Source organism: Megalopta genalis, chromosome 2 (assembly GCF_051020955.1).
Source record: "Megalopta genalis isolate 19385.01 chromosome 2, iyMegGena1_principal, whole genome shotgun sequence".
Taxonomy (NCBI): Eukaryota; Metazoa; Arthropoda; class Insecta; order Hymenoptera; family Halictidae; genus Megalopta; species Megalopta genalis.
In genome coordinates, this window is record NC_135014.1 from 17,179,811 (window position 1) to 17,196,339 (window position 16,529).

Below are 16,529 nucleotides of genomic sequence, written 5' to 3' on the forward strand. Positions count from 1 at the left end.
AGAAAGATTTCTTTGCAAATTCTTCATTAAATCATGAGAAACGGTCTCAGAATTAAATGACACAAAAAGTATGAAATTTTGCAACATCCACCCTATTGACCCGTCGAACCTTAGCTTCGACGTAGCAATAAATCGCATAGGCATAAGATTAGCACAGGGAAATTCACAGCAATCCGAAATTTGGTATTCTAGGGAGAATTTACTGTATATCGTCGAAAACCATAAGTAAAGTTGATTGGTGACCTTCGTATGAAACGTTGGAATGCTCACGAAGTCCATTTTATAGGATTGTTATAAATATTAAGAAGCCAGAAATAATATCATAGATTTGTGCAATTGAAATTGGCTTTTAATCTAAAGAAAGAAAAGCGGGCGATGGGCTGGCCTCTTCTTCCATGAGTCGTAAACAAGCTGCGGGTTTCGATCTGACTTGAAAACAAATTGTTATTGTTGTATTCTTCGCGCCGGCTATAACACATCATGAGGATTTCAAAAACATAATACGGTAACTTGAAGGGCAGAATTTGATTACGAGTCGTCCTGTCGAAGGAGTGGGGGCAAGGAGACGCAGGCCGCGACCGCGAGTTCGACATGCCTTCGTTTATTCGCTCCGATCGTGAAGAATGTAACAGCATTATTTTCGATCGCTCGTTCTAACTTCTTGGTGTTCAAAAAATTTTATTCTTGGGGTATTATACCGTTGAGATGTTCAAGCCGGCATCAAAGTTCTCGAGCGCAAAATCAAGCTTCTTAGATTTCAAGGAAAATTCGTTCAAGAGTCAGCCGAAATCCACACGAATACGGTAACCGAAATCCACTATTAAATTCTTCGAAATATACGCAACGGACATCAACTATAAAAACGAGGCTCAAATAATCGTATCTCCTTTTCCCAAATTGTTTATTTTTGTTTATAAGTTGAAGACCAATTGGGCAGAATTTACTGTACATACATTGAGCATCATTCGCAAATTCGCTGGCAAATGTGGTCGAGAATCCTACAAGGCGAAATATCGCGCCGCGTGTTTCAGATGGAGCGTCAGGCGTACGGATGCGCGAGAAGAGTGAGACGGCAAGCACGTGAAGTGAGCCAAACTACATTGGTGCTGTGTAACTGGTTTCGCATGTTGTGCCGATGCCGTGCTGTCTTCCTCACTCGCTAGTTCTTCTCTTTGTCCATTGGCTATGAGGGCAGCACTGTTTCTGTGTTTCGTTAGCCAATCAGAGAACAGCAATTCGCTGCATTCTCTCAATTTAAGAACCTCGTTGCTCCCGGATATGGTTCTTGAATTGAGAGATTACTGTAGTTCTATAAAGAGGCACTGACGGCAGTACGGATTTTTAATCCGATTCTTTGGAAGTTAACATATCAAATATGGCTACCGCAATACAAAACATGACTCGATAAAAATGAAGACGAATAAGCAAGTTGTCGCTGACTCAACAACGTCAATGTTTTCTCATTATATCGCCTGTTCTTTCGTGCGACACGTCTATTTAACCTATATCGCTCGCTCATAACAATAGTACATTCTGAATAATCATGTGTGAAAGCCAAGAAGGTACGGTCAACGACAGCTGTTCAAAGAAGGAAGAAATCATGGACGAGACTAACAGAGGTGTTAAAATTCGTTATCAAAAGCAACTTATATATAATAAATTGTTACCCTATGTGGATGAGTTGGACTCGGATTCACAAGCTCTTTTCGCCGAAATCAAAGGAAATTTAGGACGAGCTATTATGCTCCGTGAATTGCAACCTGGTTGTGTCATTTGGGTTACTAGGTTGTACGAGTAAGTAGATATTTTACATGCAATGTAAAATTTTGTACTTTTACACGTAATTCAAAATATGTATCCGAAACTACAACTATTCGGAGCAATCCTAATAGGCATAGTCACTTACTGTTTCAATAACGAATACAAAATAATATTCATAAAAATTTGACAATATTATGGTGCAATACATGTCTGCCTTTGTTATAGGTATATAAAGATATATGGTTTAAAGTTTAGTAAAGAAGACCATATTCTTTTGATCAAATTAATGTATGAACTAGTTACAATTCCAGATCTAGAACCATATGTAATGAGTGGATCTTGTTTGACGTTAATATCATTATTAAAGTAAGTTTTACATGGATTTTATATTATCATTTTTAAACGATTTAAACATGAGTTATTGTCATCTGAATACAATTAGGAAAAAGGCACTAATATCTCCAGAAGAGCTAGAACTACCATGGGAACCTCTTTACAAATTAGCTTGTCATATGCAATCAAGTGCACAGACGTCATTGGGGATGTATCGTTATTCTGCTGGCTTAACAAATACATTAAACATACTTGTACATGCTGTAAAGCCTTATTTTCCTGTAAGTGATTATTTTTTTCAAATAAGTTTATGAAACGACTGAGATTAATTCATTATGATAGTTAAGCACAACACAGGAGATATTAGATGAATTGAGACCAACACTATATCCCCTCGATCGTGCACCAATGTTTATGAAAATGGAATTGTTAGAATGGTTTTTACCATTGCAATTATCTCCTAAATATCATTCGATTGGACATGAATTATGGTTTAATGAATTCATGTCTTTATGGGAAGTCTGTAATAATGCACCAAAATGGGAAAACGAAATGATGAATTTAATGGCAAGATTGGCTTCCTACAACATTGGTTACATAAACTGGGAACCATATATTCCATTAATGTTCACTAGATTTGTGAGATCTTTGGGATTACCAGTAGCATACAACAAACAGAGGACATCCAGTTGTCACAAACTAGATACTATGGCTATATGGATAGTATCAGTATTGGTAAGATTAGATTATAAATTCAGAAAATCCTCATAGTATTTAACCTTTAAAAATCTATAAAATATTATTATACCTGATATTCAATAATTTTAGGGACATGGTTCAAGTGCACAAATGTATTTCGAAAAATTCTTGAAAACAATAGATACATACCTTCATCCAGCCAACTGTGGTCAATGGTTGGTAAGGTTAAAGGATCTCCTTATGAAGCTTTCATATCACTTTATCAGACGTCTGCGCAGGTAGTTATCATTTTTCTTTTAGTATGCATTTCTGTAATGACTTCTTTTAAATTACAAGATTCTTTTCTGTTACTGTAGAGAACGCTATCCTAAACCAACATGGGAGACACCTGTGCCTGACGAGTACAAATTAACTGATAGCGATGTCGATGCATTCGTTAAAAGCATGATGCCGGTAGCTATGACGGCCATGTTCAGCAAAACAGGTTTTAGCAATGTTTCTGAAATATTATATCACCTTGCTTCTATGAGACCCAGTTTAGTCATTCACGATGTGTTAGAGAATGTGTCTCCTGTATTGGGCTCGCTTACAACAGAATCGTACAAACTGTATACATCATTAAGCTACTTGGAAGCTATAGCTGGACCAATGGTTGAAGGATCTAGAAATGTTAATAAAGGTATTAATCAAAAAAATTATCGTTTATAATTCTTAAGAGATTTATTCATTGCAGTATTGTTTCAGGGTATACATACCCTGAAGGACCAACGCATGTTCTACCATTATTATTTTTACTGTTGCCTGGTATCGATCCAAGCGACACAGAAAAGTGTTGCATAATTTTTCATCTAATTGCATTTTATGTCGCCTATATACCAATCGCGGATGCTCCTGATCCATCTACGGCAATGGATGAAGAGGAAACATTAATTTATGAGACAACCTCCAAATTCGAAGACTTTGTCTTACAATTTTTTGATAGAGTATTTTATTTCATTGATGCCACCTCCTTGGAATCAGTTCGATTAGAGAGTAGTACCGACAATAGCAAAAGTAAGATAGAGGTAGTTATTCAAACTGTACTCCATGAAGTCTGCTCAATTGTGTTGGCCCAGACTAATCAGAAGATTTTTGAATGCGCTTTGCACAAACTGCGTGCGTTCGTAACTGAGCATATTCTTGAAACTAAAGTCGCTGGACAATTGGCCGCATTGATATGTAAATTATTCGCCCGTGTCAATGGAGAAGCAACGTTGCGTTCATTGGTACCCCTACTTTCGGAAACTATTCTGAAGATCACAGACGAAAGTAATGACATTACTAAAGAAGAGAATTTGGACAATCGTCTTTTGTATGTTATGTTATTGTTATCTGCTCTCGTGGATACTCGTGGGAAACACTTGCTGCCACATATGGATCAATTGACTACCGTTCTTGATCGAGTGCTAGTTTTAAAGTCAAGAGAAGGAAACAATTTGGCTTTCACATTGTTAGGATCTATTATGTATTCGTTGTCTCAAGTTTTACCAGATCGATTCGAAACCACTGAGGTTATACATTGGGGCCAGAGATTGGAAATTAATTCTTTGAAAATTGAATGGTACATTCCCGAGGAAAAAGAAATGACTGTATTAAAGCAAATATTCTATAAGTATTTATTGCCTGAAATAAGTAAGCTACAGAAATATTGTGAAGACTGGAAAACATTATCAAGGTTTGCTACTGTGCTATTATCAGCAGTTATTTGATTATTTTTAACAGACTGTAACAAATGCTATATGGATGAATAATTTTAGGGATGAGCTGCTGACTAGTTTGAACATTGTGAACAGTATTGTTCAAGGTTGTGAATCCGTATTACCATTATGGGAAGAGGAACCACTAATTTTAGTGAAATCATCTTTAAAGTCTGTGCCCTTTAAACCAACGATTGGCGTACGTCAAATAATCACAATGCCAGATGGTAGCAACGTAAGACGCTTTATCGTAGAACTTATGAATAAGTTTCAGAAAGTGATACTGAAGCATGTAGAAGATGATACAAAAAGTTTACAAGTTTTAGTGGATGTATGTATTTATACGTAATATCTTTGAGATCTGCTGACGATTTTAATGAATGAAAGTTCTTAATTTTAGATTTGGAATAGACTTTTATTGGGGGAGATCCACCGTATCGAAGATTGTGACATAAGACGTAGGCATTTTAAAGTCGCGAACAAACTTTTCAAAAATAAATTAGTAGGAAATAAAGGATTATTGAAGCCGTTTATACTGCAATGCGCCGATATCCAACACGACACGCGTGTACGTTCGCAGGGCTTCAACTTAACGCAAACTCATAAAGAGATTATGCTACAACTTTTTACATTATCCACCAGCAGATACGCTGATGTGCGACAACAGGCTCAATATCATCTATTTCGCGCTCTTCGATATTTCAGTTACTCTTATACGTTTATTGTACCAGAATTAATTGATATATTAAAAAAGGACGCAGAGGAGTACCATGACGCGCATAAGGTAACATTGTAAACAATTATTAATACTCACAATTATGAATAAGCGAACCACTTCTAATTTACTTAATACCTCACGTAGAATACATGTATTTCAATCTGTTATAATATTTGTTTACCTTTTTGAAACAGGGTGCTTTGTATATTTTGTTCAGTTCTTCAGAAGAGTCTATCATAATGAAATGTGATTGGAAAACGCTACGATCTTTATGGCCAGCTTTAGTACTGTCCAAGATATCCGAAAAACTATCTGTGGTGCGATTGAAAGATATTTTAGTGCATTCTGTGAATAAACGTTTTCCCACGTTTGCCATTTCACACGAAATACCAGAAGCTTGTTTAACAACTGCATCCAAGTTATGGACAAGTGAACCGCGACCAAATTTTCCTTTGCCAACCGAGAACGAGATAGAACAAGGCTTGGAAGCATTTAAAGAGGTCGGAAAGAATAATTTAGCTTATTACACCGGCTTGATGGACGAACTATTGAACGCCCTTCTGGAGAAGAATTTGCACTGGAGACATCGATTGATGGCGATGTATTTCATCCGAAATTTAGTTCACCCTGAACAGATCTATCCACCGAAAGTCATTCGTTATTTCATGGGAGCGTTGATACACGATTCATTACAAGAAAGACAAATCGCTACCAGAGTAGCCGTATACATTTTGAAACAATTGAAACGGAAACATCCAAAAGTAAAGTATTCATTGAATTATGAAATAATATATAACGAATTATATACACGCTAAATAATAATTTTTTAATCCGAAGGTACTTATCGATCCTCCTGCTTTGCCAGAGATAAGTGAAGCGCAAGATTCGCAAGATCAGTACAAGAAATTGGTACCAGGACCAAGACCAGACAACGCTTGGCTACAATATAATTACGAAACTCGTCCTCTGACCCCAGAACAATGGGATGAGCCTAAATTCGTTCACAACACGTATACTGGATATTACACGTGGCCAAAGAAGATAGAAATATACGCGCCGTCGTCTGAACAACCGTGCTTAGATTCGAATGTTCGAAAGTTAACGGAACACGAGAAAGAAGTAGATCACTTTTTCAATGACCCACAGAATATTGAGAAACTAATAACGTTTTTCAGTATCGAAGAGAAAGTTGATAAATTCAACGGTCTTAGATTTTTAGTTTTCAAAGGTGTCTTTCGTAACCATGGAATAGTGTACTTGAAGCAATTTTTACCACATTTGTACAAGCTAGTTGAGGACAAACAGAAAGGTAGCCAAAGATGCGCGTCTGAGATAATCGCTGGAATTATTCGAGGCTCTAAACATTGGCCATTCCACATGGTTTCCGAAATGTGGGAAAATCTGTTACCAATTATAAGACACGCGATATCTAATGTAACGGTTGAATCTCAAATGGATTGGGGCCTGTGTTTTGCAAACGCTCAGCGACACAGAGATCCAAATAGACACCATTGGTTATTGGAATGCTTAATGGAAGAATCACATCTTGGTGATTCGGAGGCGTCTTTTGTCGAATGTGGACGTTTGCTTATCCTGCAGGCGGCACTCGATGAACAATCGTGGCGAGTTTCAGAATTGTTACAACGTCTGCTAGAACGTACAGAAGATAGGCTGCTAGCGAGTCCCTTTGAGAATGTGAGAGGAAGATTGGGTTCCGTTTTAGTGAGCGTATTCAACGTGAGCTTCAGGTTTCCAAATTCCTCAAGTAATCAGTGGACACCCAGAGTAGAGGATTTAGTAAATAAAATACTACCGAGATTGCAAACTCTTGTCACCGAAAGTGCTTTAGTATCAAGTAAGGAAGAACACTCTTTATCCGCTCAGGTAGCAAACGTTAATTTCAATGATTCCTCTACGGACTCTGAAAAAGTCGCGAAGGACCGTGAGATAGCGATTCGATTGTTCAAAACAGTTTGCAAATGGATCTCAATTACCGTCCTCCGTTCTCCGAGTGGTATACAGCCAGAGTTTTATAAAATATTTCCTATTATATGTCAACTTGAAAATTGTGACACAGATGAGGAATTGGCCAAATTATGTACCCATACTTTAGCATTACTTGCACAAGGGCTCACTCTACCGCGTGACTTGCCACTAGTCTTAGACAAAGTAGTGAGCATGTCGAAGCACGCGTCGTGGTGGACGAGGTCCACTTGTTTGCAATTCCTTCAAGTATTGATATTTCATAATATCAGTACATTTTTAAGTAACTCCGCGTGGGTCAGTTGCGTGAAGGATACAGTCATATATTTGTTGGAAGATGAACGCGTTGAAGTGAGAAAAAGTGCTGGCCAATGTCTCAGTGGACTGTTGCATTGTACGTTTATACCAAACCAAGAAAAATTATTGGTAAGCAGCCTAAGGATAATTTTACTGTAAGATATATTCTATACGTAGAGTATCGTTGACAATTATCTTCATTGACAATTTTTAGGAGGAGTTTAAGAAGAAAGCGAAAACCAAATTGTATAAGAAAGATAATTTAAATCAGCAGAAGGAGACAGCAAGGAAGGAATTAAAAATTGATGCTATAAGAATTCGTCATGGAGCTATATTAGGGCTATGTTCATTCATTCAAGCCCATCCGTATGATATTCCTGACTATGTTCCATCAATTTTTGAATTCCTCAGTCCTTTCATGAATGATCCACAACCAATACCGGTGAGTATGCAATCAATTTATGATACTTTCAAATCGTTGTATAATGCGGTTTTATTTGTTTATAGACAACGATTAGGAAGACTCTGGATGATTTTAAGAGAACCCATTATGATGGATGGAGAGGGATAAATGGGTATTCGCAACATTTCACACAAGAACAATTAACTATATTGCAAGATTTAACGATACCTCCGCCCCATTATTCTTAATAGAAGTATTTCAGTTTGTATCATATGTTTCCTATGGTTGTTATATAGCATTTTTTACGTGCAATTCTGCACGCTGATCATGAAACATAGTTTTAATCACAAGAATCATAATCGCGAGAACGATTATGAACAAACAAAAAATAAAACTTCGTTTATAGTAATAACAATGTAATTGGACGAAAAATATTTAGAGAATACTTAATTGGTGTTGTACAATGAAAATATAATACGTTTATTAAAATTTATTTGTTGCCGTGAAGAAGGAAATAGAAAATGAAATTACAAGTTTTTAATTAAAGCTATGAAAGACCAAGTATGGAGACTATACCAGTGTTCAGAGGAATTTAAAAAATGGTAATGTTTATACTAATTACTAATTTTAAATTTATCGAAAGTTGTTATTTATGCTCGTGTAATATTGATTACAAATGATTACAGTTCTATTGACGAGACAGTTGTACGAACTCTCCTTTTTATATCAAACTAAATGCTATGTACAAAAAAAATAAAGAAAATTAATGTACTGTGTACAAAGCAAAAGAAATCTATGTACCAGCTGTTAGGTTTGTTATATTTCATTTAATTGCTAAATTTCGAGCTGTAAAATTTGCTATCTTTCTATTTCTAGTTCGTATTCTCATTCTAAGAGGTTGATTAATCAGGTGTAATGTATTTATAGATATATATGCATACACACACACACATTCTTGACAATATAATTTTTGCATTTTTCTTCAGCATAGTTAGAACAGAATGCGATCCTCTAAACTGAATTTAAGAAAAATTCTCACGGAAGTACAGACATGGTAAAAATGGTTTTTTCAATAATCAGTTCATCTATTATACTTTTCAAATTTTTTGCCCTTCGTTCAATTGTTAGACAAATTTACCGTTAGAGTAGAGTCTACAAAATGCACAGTAGTGCCATCTGACATTTCTAAAAGAATTAGAATCGGTAATGTGTTTATCAATTTGAACGTTTGTCACTATGTGATTTGGTGCTATACGAACCTCCTAACTTTGTTTCGTAATTTCATCACATGCGGCACCACTTCTCACAAATGGCGCTATTTTTAAATTTTCTCATTTGCACGTATAAATAAACCTTCCTGCATGGTATAGATGCAGCGGAATTTTCTGAATATTTCAGTACTTCTAAGATATTCTTTTATAATTACTTCATATGTAGTATGAATATAAGCTTAATAAATTCGACTTACTTACACTAGGTTATGCTATCTACGTTAGAAATAACCTAAACAGTTAAGTATAGTCTAGTGACTTCATTCATCAATTATTATTGAATTGCGCAGTGTTGGGACGACGTATCTGCAGAAACAAATAGGAAACCGTCTCGCTTGTAAATCCCCTTAAACTGTAAATTTGAATTGCTACGTAGAGATGACATAGCACGTTTGACAAATCTATTACTTCACTTTGATAACGTTGCAGTATTTATCAGGTAACTACCGTGTCACCATGAATCGAATAATAATATTTGGGGCTACTGGGAATACAGGATTATGTGCTTTAAATGATGCTGTAAAGAAAGGTGACGTATTTTTTTATTCTTTATTGACGGCTGTAAAAAAAGCCGGTTTGTTCGAAACAACAGAAAATTATCAAATATAAACTGTATTCATTGGACCATACTAGTTTTTATTCAAGAACACATTTTACAATCTAGGATTAAAAGTAAGAGCATTCGTGAGAGATGAAAACAAAATCCCGACAAATTTGAAAGATAAAATAGAAACATTTGTTGGGGATGTTACTAATGCTGAACAAGTATCAGATGCAATATCTGATAGAGATGGGGTGGTTGTTGTCCTTGGTACAAGAAATGATTTAAGTAAGTATATTTGAGGTATTAATCGAAGACCACTTTTAATTTGTTTGGTTGGTTAATTCTTACAATTGAAATTGTCAATAATCGTGATTAGTGTAATTATAAGTTTAGTTACATTAGTTAAATTAAAAATTTAACCATTATTAGTAATGATTAAATATGATCAACTATTTGAATTGTCTCAACTAGTCACTAATCATTAACTGCATTAAATATGACTGAACTATAGAGTTTCAAATTACATTGAATTTACTAAGTTTAATATTTTTATGTTTAATTGTTTCAGGTCCTACTACAGTGTTATCTCAGGGTATGAAAAATATAATAGATGCTATGAGAACCCATAATGTAAAAGTGGTATCTGTTTGTTTGTCTGGTAAATATATAATTTATTTTACAACAATCTTTGTTTTAAAGTGAATTAAGACATTTTTACATATATCTAAATAATTTTTCTATTATTTACAGCATTCTTATTCTATAAACCTGAAGCAGTGCCTGCTATATTTAAGGACTTAAATGCAGATCATCAACGTATGTTTGATCTACTCAAGGCAAGCGAATTTCAGTGGATTGCCGTATTACCGCCACATATTGCTGGTATGTATTACAATAAATACATATTCGAGCTAAGTGTCTATTATTACATGATTTACTTTTAGATGCACCAAGTTCGAAGTATGTAATCAAGCACGATGAATCTCCAGGTCGTGCTATTTCTAAATATGATTTAGGTGCTTTCCTTGTCGAAAGCCTTCAGAAAGCAGAACATTATCAGAAAGTTTGTGGTATAGCAACTGCTTCTTAGTATAATTTGACACATGATCATACATGAATAAAAATTATTTTAATGTTATCTTTGGATAATCTATTAAATTAGATAAAGGTAATTACAGATGTTCTCTCCTGCAACTTCTTTTTACTCCTTTATAGGAATAAATAAGAAAAGTACGAACACAAGAAAAGATTATAGTTTGTATGAAAAATATTTCATTGATTCTAGAAACTGTACAATTTTCGAAAATATTGTTTTCAGTATATTATTGGAATGGATTGTATAATTTAATTTTTATGACTGTACTGGACAAATGATAAGTATTAGTGTAGCATGAACAATTACAAAAATAATTTACTAAGTAAATAAATAATGCGTGATCTGCAACATTTATGTAATGGAATATGAAAAGGACTTAGGTGTAAAAGCGTGTTTCATTACATTACTATTATTGTAATGTTTTTACCATATGAGTTCTATGAGCAATTGCATTAAAATCATAGAACTTTGGCATCCGAAAGTTTGGCATTGGTGGAGGTGGTGGGCCAGAAAATTGTATAGATTTTTCTTTAAGTTTTGATTTTGTAAATGCTGCAGTAGAATATACAACATCATTAATTCCATAGGCTTTGAATGGATCACAGGTTTTATAGCCATTTTTAAGATAGAAAACTTCTTGACCTTTCGTTGTTAAATATACATTCTTAAATCCTCTCCTTTTAACATAATCTTCTGCACCATGGAGCAATCTAGATCCAAGCCCTTGGGATCTACATTTGTAGTCGATTATAACTAAAATATGAAGAAGAACATTGTTATACTGTTTTTCTTTATTAAAAATCTGTTCGTAGTAAACGTACCTGACTGTATGAAACAACTGTGGCGCAATTTAGGTATCAGGGATATCTTACAGTGACCAAGGACTCTGTTCTCCTTGTTAATAAGTATAAGACATGTGGGAAATTTGTCACATGATACAGTTAAAGATTCTAACCTATTTTATATAAAAAATGAATTAATTTTGGAAATAATGATGCTGAGATGAATGTAGAAATGTATGTAATGTACCGTGCAGTTTCGCTCCTTGGCCATTCAGAATTAAGTAATATGCAACAGTCTTTAATTAATTCTGGTCTTCTATGAAGAGGGACTATAGAATATTCCTTATTATTTGTTGTCATAATCTTTCTGCAAATATATTAAAAAAAAATAACATTCTACAGGAAGCATATGATATTAGTATTCTATTGATTTCATTCTAGTATTATTTAAAATGTCATTTCTACAATGATTGCTATATTATAATTCATTACTTAAAACAAAAACAACAATCATGCTAATTATTGTTCTTGATAGATTACAATGTCCAAAGAAATTTATCCGATAATGGAACTATTAAAACGGTATTTATGATTCACGAATAATTAGGCGCCAAGGCTTATTCATGAAAGCATGTGAATTCTCGGAAAATAGTTATCCTGGTCCAAAATAGAGATCCACGACAACCTGCCATTGACAGTCATCAAAAAATAGAAAGTATTAACACGTATCGAGAAGTCTTAAGAAATACTTAGCAGCAGATATCCTTACCGTATTTTTTTATTTGCAAACGACGAGAACTTGACACAAAAGATTAAAGGTCACTGTGTTTCTCCACCTGTATGTATCTCGTGCGGAAATAGCTTTCAGATTAGTGTCATCTTGAGCTAGGAACGATATTTCTGCTGAACATATCCCCACCGTTATGTAAAATTTTCACCGCACCCAGCCGCATTGTTGGATATAACACTCCTAGCGGTCGTATTTTCGAATGTATTCGTAGACTGCTCAAATTACTCGAATTCCTTCCATTCAGTTCAATGAACATAGAATTATTAATTTCGATAATGTAATATTGTATAGAGCCACGTGAAAGAAAAACATACGATCAAGTTTTTGAACGTAACCTTTTACCCCACTTTTATCTTTGTTAATTCATTTTTTAACCTCTAGACGACGGTTCCTGGGCCGATTCTGACCCAACTTTTCGAAATCTACATTTAATTTTACAGATCAAATAAGTCTTCATTTTGATTAACTGTGACAACGAGAACGACTCTTTTGAAAGAAATATTCAATATAAATATAAAATTAATAAATAAGAACTTGAACGAATCTTCGTAGACTTTATCGTCTTCTATATTTTTTAAACAGTAAAGTTCATTGTTTATGTATTGGAAATTAATTGTATCGTGATACACTTTGATATGTATTTTATTATGTACATTATTACGTATATAGCTCCATTTTCTAATAATTTTTCTGAATGTAGTACATTAATTAATCGTCGACTCTGCTTCTCTGTTAAGTAATAGTGCCTTTATTCCTTTTATGTTTCATTTCTCTTTGGACATCAAACACGTGTAGGACTTTTGTGGAAGAATTTTTCTGCGAGCGTGATACGTTCTCTCACGACTTGTCCATGACCCATTCCCTTTTGGACGCGAGAACCTTTTTTTGCATTTGACCCATTTTTCTTAATAGCCTCTGTTCTATATGTGAGCGGCGTTCTGCATTCTTTATTTCGGCAGTGCTTGTCAATGCCGTCTTAGATTAGGGCGAACAGTCACATGCTTGTTGTCATTGCAAACAATGTCAGTTTTAAAAACCAATATGTACTCATTTTCAAGTACCATTGCTCATCATCCGATAAGTATTTGTTACTATGTATAATATTTTTGTAATAAATTTTATTATAACGTAATATACGTGCATAAAATGAACAACCATAATTTAAGATGCGCGATTTTAACAGGTTGCCCTAGAAAAATAGTCAAACACTTCTGAAATATTTGTATTTAATGTTAAATAATTACTTTTAATATTACTAAGACAGTATAGAGTAAGTTAATGTATTATTGAAGTATGTGTTACTATAATTAAATATGTAATCATTTCTATGATTACTATAAAAGAAAGATTCAATAGAAGAATTAAAGTCGTAGAAAAATCATTTCCGCATTTTTGTTATCTCCGCGTCGTTTAAAAATTTTTCTTTAATTTCGAAAATTGTTTAAATTGTATGGTCAAAAATATCAACAAATCATAGTTGCTCTTGTATTATTACCACTTTTTATTTTTATCATATTTTTCTTATTGAGAGATATAAACATTGATGCTTCTAAGTGATAGTGTATCTTTAGATCATTGAGAACCACTGACTGTCTCGGAAGAAATGCAGGTTTATTTGTACTGCTCAGTCGCTCAGTAATAATATTGTTAGAGTCGAAACGAAGTACAATAACATTCCAATTATTTACGTAGAATGTATTTATAACTAATAATATAATATAATTAATATTTCTATTAAGTTCCACTGATATTAATACAAAATATCAAACATAACCTGCATCAACAATTTTACCTTGGCGAGTAAATAAAGCGGATATTTAAATATTTGTTGTACTGACACTGTTCGAAACAAAAATGTTATCGGGGAGGGCTCCTGTGACAGGTAATATTCTACGAATTTTAATTAGAGAATTATAATAACTTTATTAATGTTATGAAAACTATTTTTTCTAATATAACCTCTACTTTTCGGTTTTGTTAAATTGACAGAAAATCCTTTGGGACTTTCTTGGCATGATAGTGCGTGGATTCCTGTGTTAAACCCAAACAACATAATGGATTACTTTTCTGAAAGAAGTAATCCATTTTATGACAGAACATGCAATAATGAAACCGTTAAAATGCAACGTGCCAGTCCTGAGCAATTACAGTGAGTAATTGCCAGATTATAGTACTAAAATATTATATACGTAATGGCAAAGTTAATAATTGATTATTGAATTTCAGAAATATGACAGGACTAGAATACATTCTTTTACATGTTCAAGAACCCATTTTGTACGTTATTAGAAAACAACATCGACATTCTCCCACTGTAGCAGCACCACTTGCCGACTACTATATTATAGCAGGTGTTGTGTATCAAGCACCTGATTTAGCATCTGTTGTCAGCTCCAGATTGGTATTTTTCATTTAATAATAAATATAACAAATTGATAAATTTATGAATGTGTTTCTCAATCATAAATAATGTTTTGCAGTTATCCACAGTGCATCATCTGCAATCTGCTTTTGAAGAAGCTAGCTCATGTTCTCGATATCATCCTAGTAAAGGATACTATTGGGATTTCAAAAATGGCAAAGCACTGGCAGCAAAAAAAGAAACTCCCGTTCGTGAGGAACCTAGTTCACTGTTCCAACGCCAAAGAGTGGACATGCTACTAGCTGAGCTCATTCGGAAATTCCCATTACCTGCACCAAAGCCTGTACATCAACCTATAGAATCTTGTATGTTTTCTTAAAATCAAAAACACTCGTTAACCAAGTGACAATTGTGGAATTAATATATTTTTTTCCATTTACAGCCATAGAGATCAAGCAAGAAGTGAAAGTCGAGAAGAAAGATATGAAACCCCCACCAGAAAAGAAGCCAAAGGTTAACTAGCAAAATCTTATGAGAAAATATAGGATAGTGTATATTAAGAGCTTAGGTTTAAGTGTGTATTTAGTATAGTCCCAATTTTTTACAATGCTATAAGCATTTAACAATTTCAATTAAGTATACTTTCTACTGGATTATAAAAATTGATGTATATACTGATGAATAATTATTAAGACCGATGTCAAATTAAAAGCGAGCTAAGTATTTTTCACTTCATTATCGTTTCTTCTTACACCATGGACAATCTAAATCAACTGCACTTTCCAATACTTCTTGTCTCATTTGCTCCTTCTTCGAATTTTTCAGTTCGTTCTGCAACTTTTCCTGTTTTTTAGAACTAGGGCATTTTGATTTTGAGAGCCGAGGGTTGCCTCCATGTTTCAACAGCCGAAATAAGAGGGAAGGAGGTGAAACTGTATTCATTGTAATCTGTAAAAAAACAGCCGTATGCTACCTAATCGAAATTATAAAAGGCAATTTGCTACAGACTTTCATATTATCTTCTATGTATGATGGAATACAATGCATGACATTTCCATTGCTCCTTAAACACCGGCCGAGCATTTCTGTACTAGAGGTTACTTATTAAGTATTAAAATATGTGTTGTTACACTTGAAAATTTATATGGAGCAATTACAAATAGGAAGAATTTTGATGTGGTGTCAGAGTAGGTTAGTAGTTCAGTCTTTGTTTTTCTTAAGCTTTTCGATTGTACCGATTCTGTCTGATCTTTTCTTTTGCTGCAGAAAAATTGTACGTAACTGTGACCAATAGATTGCGGAATTCCATGTATACTCATATTTTTATAAGTAAATTAACAGAAGTAGAAGTTATTCTTTAAGTGAACTATTAAGATTGCCCTGTTTAAATTTATTTAGTAGTAGGATATTTATATAAAATTTCAAAATGAATATTAAACTGATTAATTAAGATATTATACTTCTAAGTTCATTTTATAAGTTTACTTAAAGAGTAAATAAAATTCCATTTTATTTATAAATAGCTTCGGTAGACTAAAAATAAAATCTTTCATTTTTCAAGCACCAAAAGACAATGATTTGCGACGAGAGCACGTGTGATACAGAGGCTTTGGACACGTTTCTGCACGAGCAGGACGAGAAAGACGATTTTATCAATAACCTGAGACACCTGAAATGCAAACTGATTCGGCTGGTACGCGAGCAGATGCGGGAATCCCAAGAGAGCCAAGTGAAATAATGCGACACGAGAGTGT

At 34.1% G+C, this 16,529-nt stretch overlaps 4 protein-coding genes and 1 long non-coding RNA gene across 9 annotated transcripts; 3 read left to right on the forward strand and 2 right to left on the reverse strand.

Moving 5' to 3' along the window:
* Positions 1–651: 651 nt before the first annotated feature.
* LOC117219337 (proteasome activator complex subunit 4A) lies at positions 652–8,722 on the forward strand. 2 transcript variants are annotated; one of them, XR_004489993.2, is made up of 15 exons: positions 652–803; positions 1,032–1,794; positions 1,987–2,127; positions 2,204–2,375; positions 2,437–2,829; positions 2,923–3,071; positions 3,150–3,472; positions 3,538–4,507; positions 4,590–4,860; positions 4,930–5,313; positions 5,442–6,008; positions 6,085–7,656; positions 7,742–7,969; positions 8,035–8,532; positions 8,617–8,722. XR_004489993.2 is itself a non-coding variant. In XM_033468422.2 (14 exons), exons 2-14 carry the CDS (start codon positions 1,544–1,546, stop codon positions 8,176–8,178), a joined length of 5,565 nt encoding a protein of 1,854 aa, XP_033324313.2. In that variant the 5' UTR covers positions 652–803; positions 1,032–1,543; the 3' UTR covers positions 8,179–8,722. The 2 variants fall into 2 exon arrangements, 1 of the variants encoding a protein (XP_033324313.2); XM_033468422.2 differs by having other exon boundaries at positions 8,035–8,722.
* A 747-nt stretch (positions 8,723–9,469) lies between these two features.
* LOC117219339 (flavin reductase (NADPH)) lies at positions 9,470–10,883 on the forward strand. The gene is made up of 5 exons (XM_033468424.2): positions 9,470–9,730; positions 9,866–10,030; positions 10,314–10,403; positions 10,496–10,627; positions 10,690–10,883. The coding sequence occupies exons 1-5, from the start codon at positions 9,658–9,660 to the stop codon at positions 10,833–10,835; spliced, it is 606 nt and encodes a 201-aa protein (XP_033324315.1). The 5' UTR covers positions 9,470–9,657; the 3' UTR covers positions 10,836–10,883.
* Positions 9,817–13,781, reverse strand: Naa80 (N-alpha-acetyltransferase 80). Of its 4 annotated transcripts, none has more exons than XM_033468429.2 (5): positions 12,393–13,781; positions 11,871–11,990; positions 11,663–11,796; positions 11,484–11,594; positions 9,817–11,393 (listed from the first exon to the last, which is right to left on the reverse strand). In XM_033468429.2, the coding sequence occupies exons 2-5, from the start codon at positions 11,981–11,983 to the stop codon at positions 11,251–11,253; spliced, it is 501 nt and encodes a 166-aa protein (XP_033324320.1). In that variant the 5' UTR covers positions 11,984–11,990; positions 12,393–13,781; the 3' UTR covers positions 9,817–11,250. The 4 variants fall into 4 exon arrangements, with proteins under 4 accessions (XP_033324320.1, XP_033324318.1, XP_033324317.1 ...); XM_033468427.2 differs by adding an exon at positions 12,116–12,308 and having other exon boundaries at positions 9,817–11,594; positions 12,393–13,714; XM_033468426.2 differs by adding an exon at positions 12,164–12,308 and having other exon boundaries at positions 9,817–11,594; positions 12,393–13,713.
* A 169-nt stretch (positions 13,782–13,950) lies between these two features.
* Positions 13,951–15,510, forward strand: MED6 (mediator complex subunit 6). The gene is made up of 5 exons (XM_033468423.2): positions 13,951–14,295; positions 14,403–14,562; positions 14,640–14,814; positions 14,894–15,140; positions 15,218–15,510. Exons 1-5 carry the CDS (start codon positions 14,268–14,270, stop codon positions 15,295–15,297), a joined length of 690 nt encoding a protein of 229 aa, XP_033324314.1. The 5' UTR covers positions 13,951–14,267; the 3' UTR covers positions 15,298–15,510.
* On the reverse strand, positions 15,340–16,430 carry LOC117219341 (uncharacterized). Its single transcript, XR_004489994.2, has 2 exons — positions 15,784–16,430; positions 15,340–15,723 (listed from the first exon to the last, which is right to left on the reverse strand). It is a non-coding gene; the product is annotated as an uncharacterized LOC117219341 (long non-coding RNA).
* Positions 16,431–16,529: the final 99 nt, after the last annotated feature.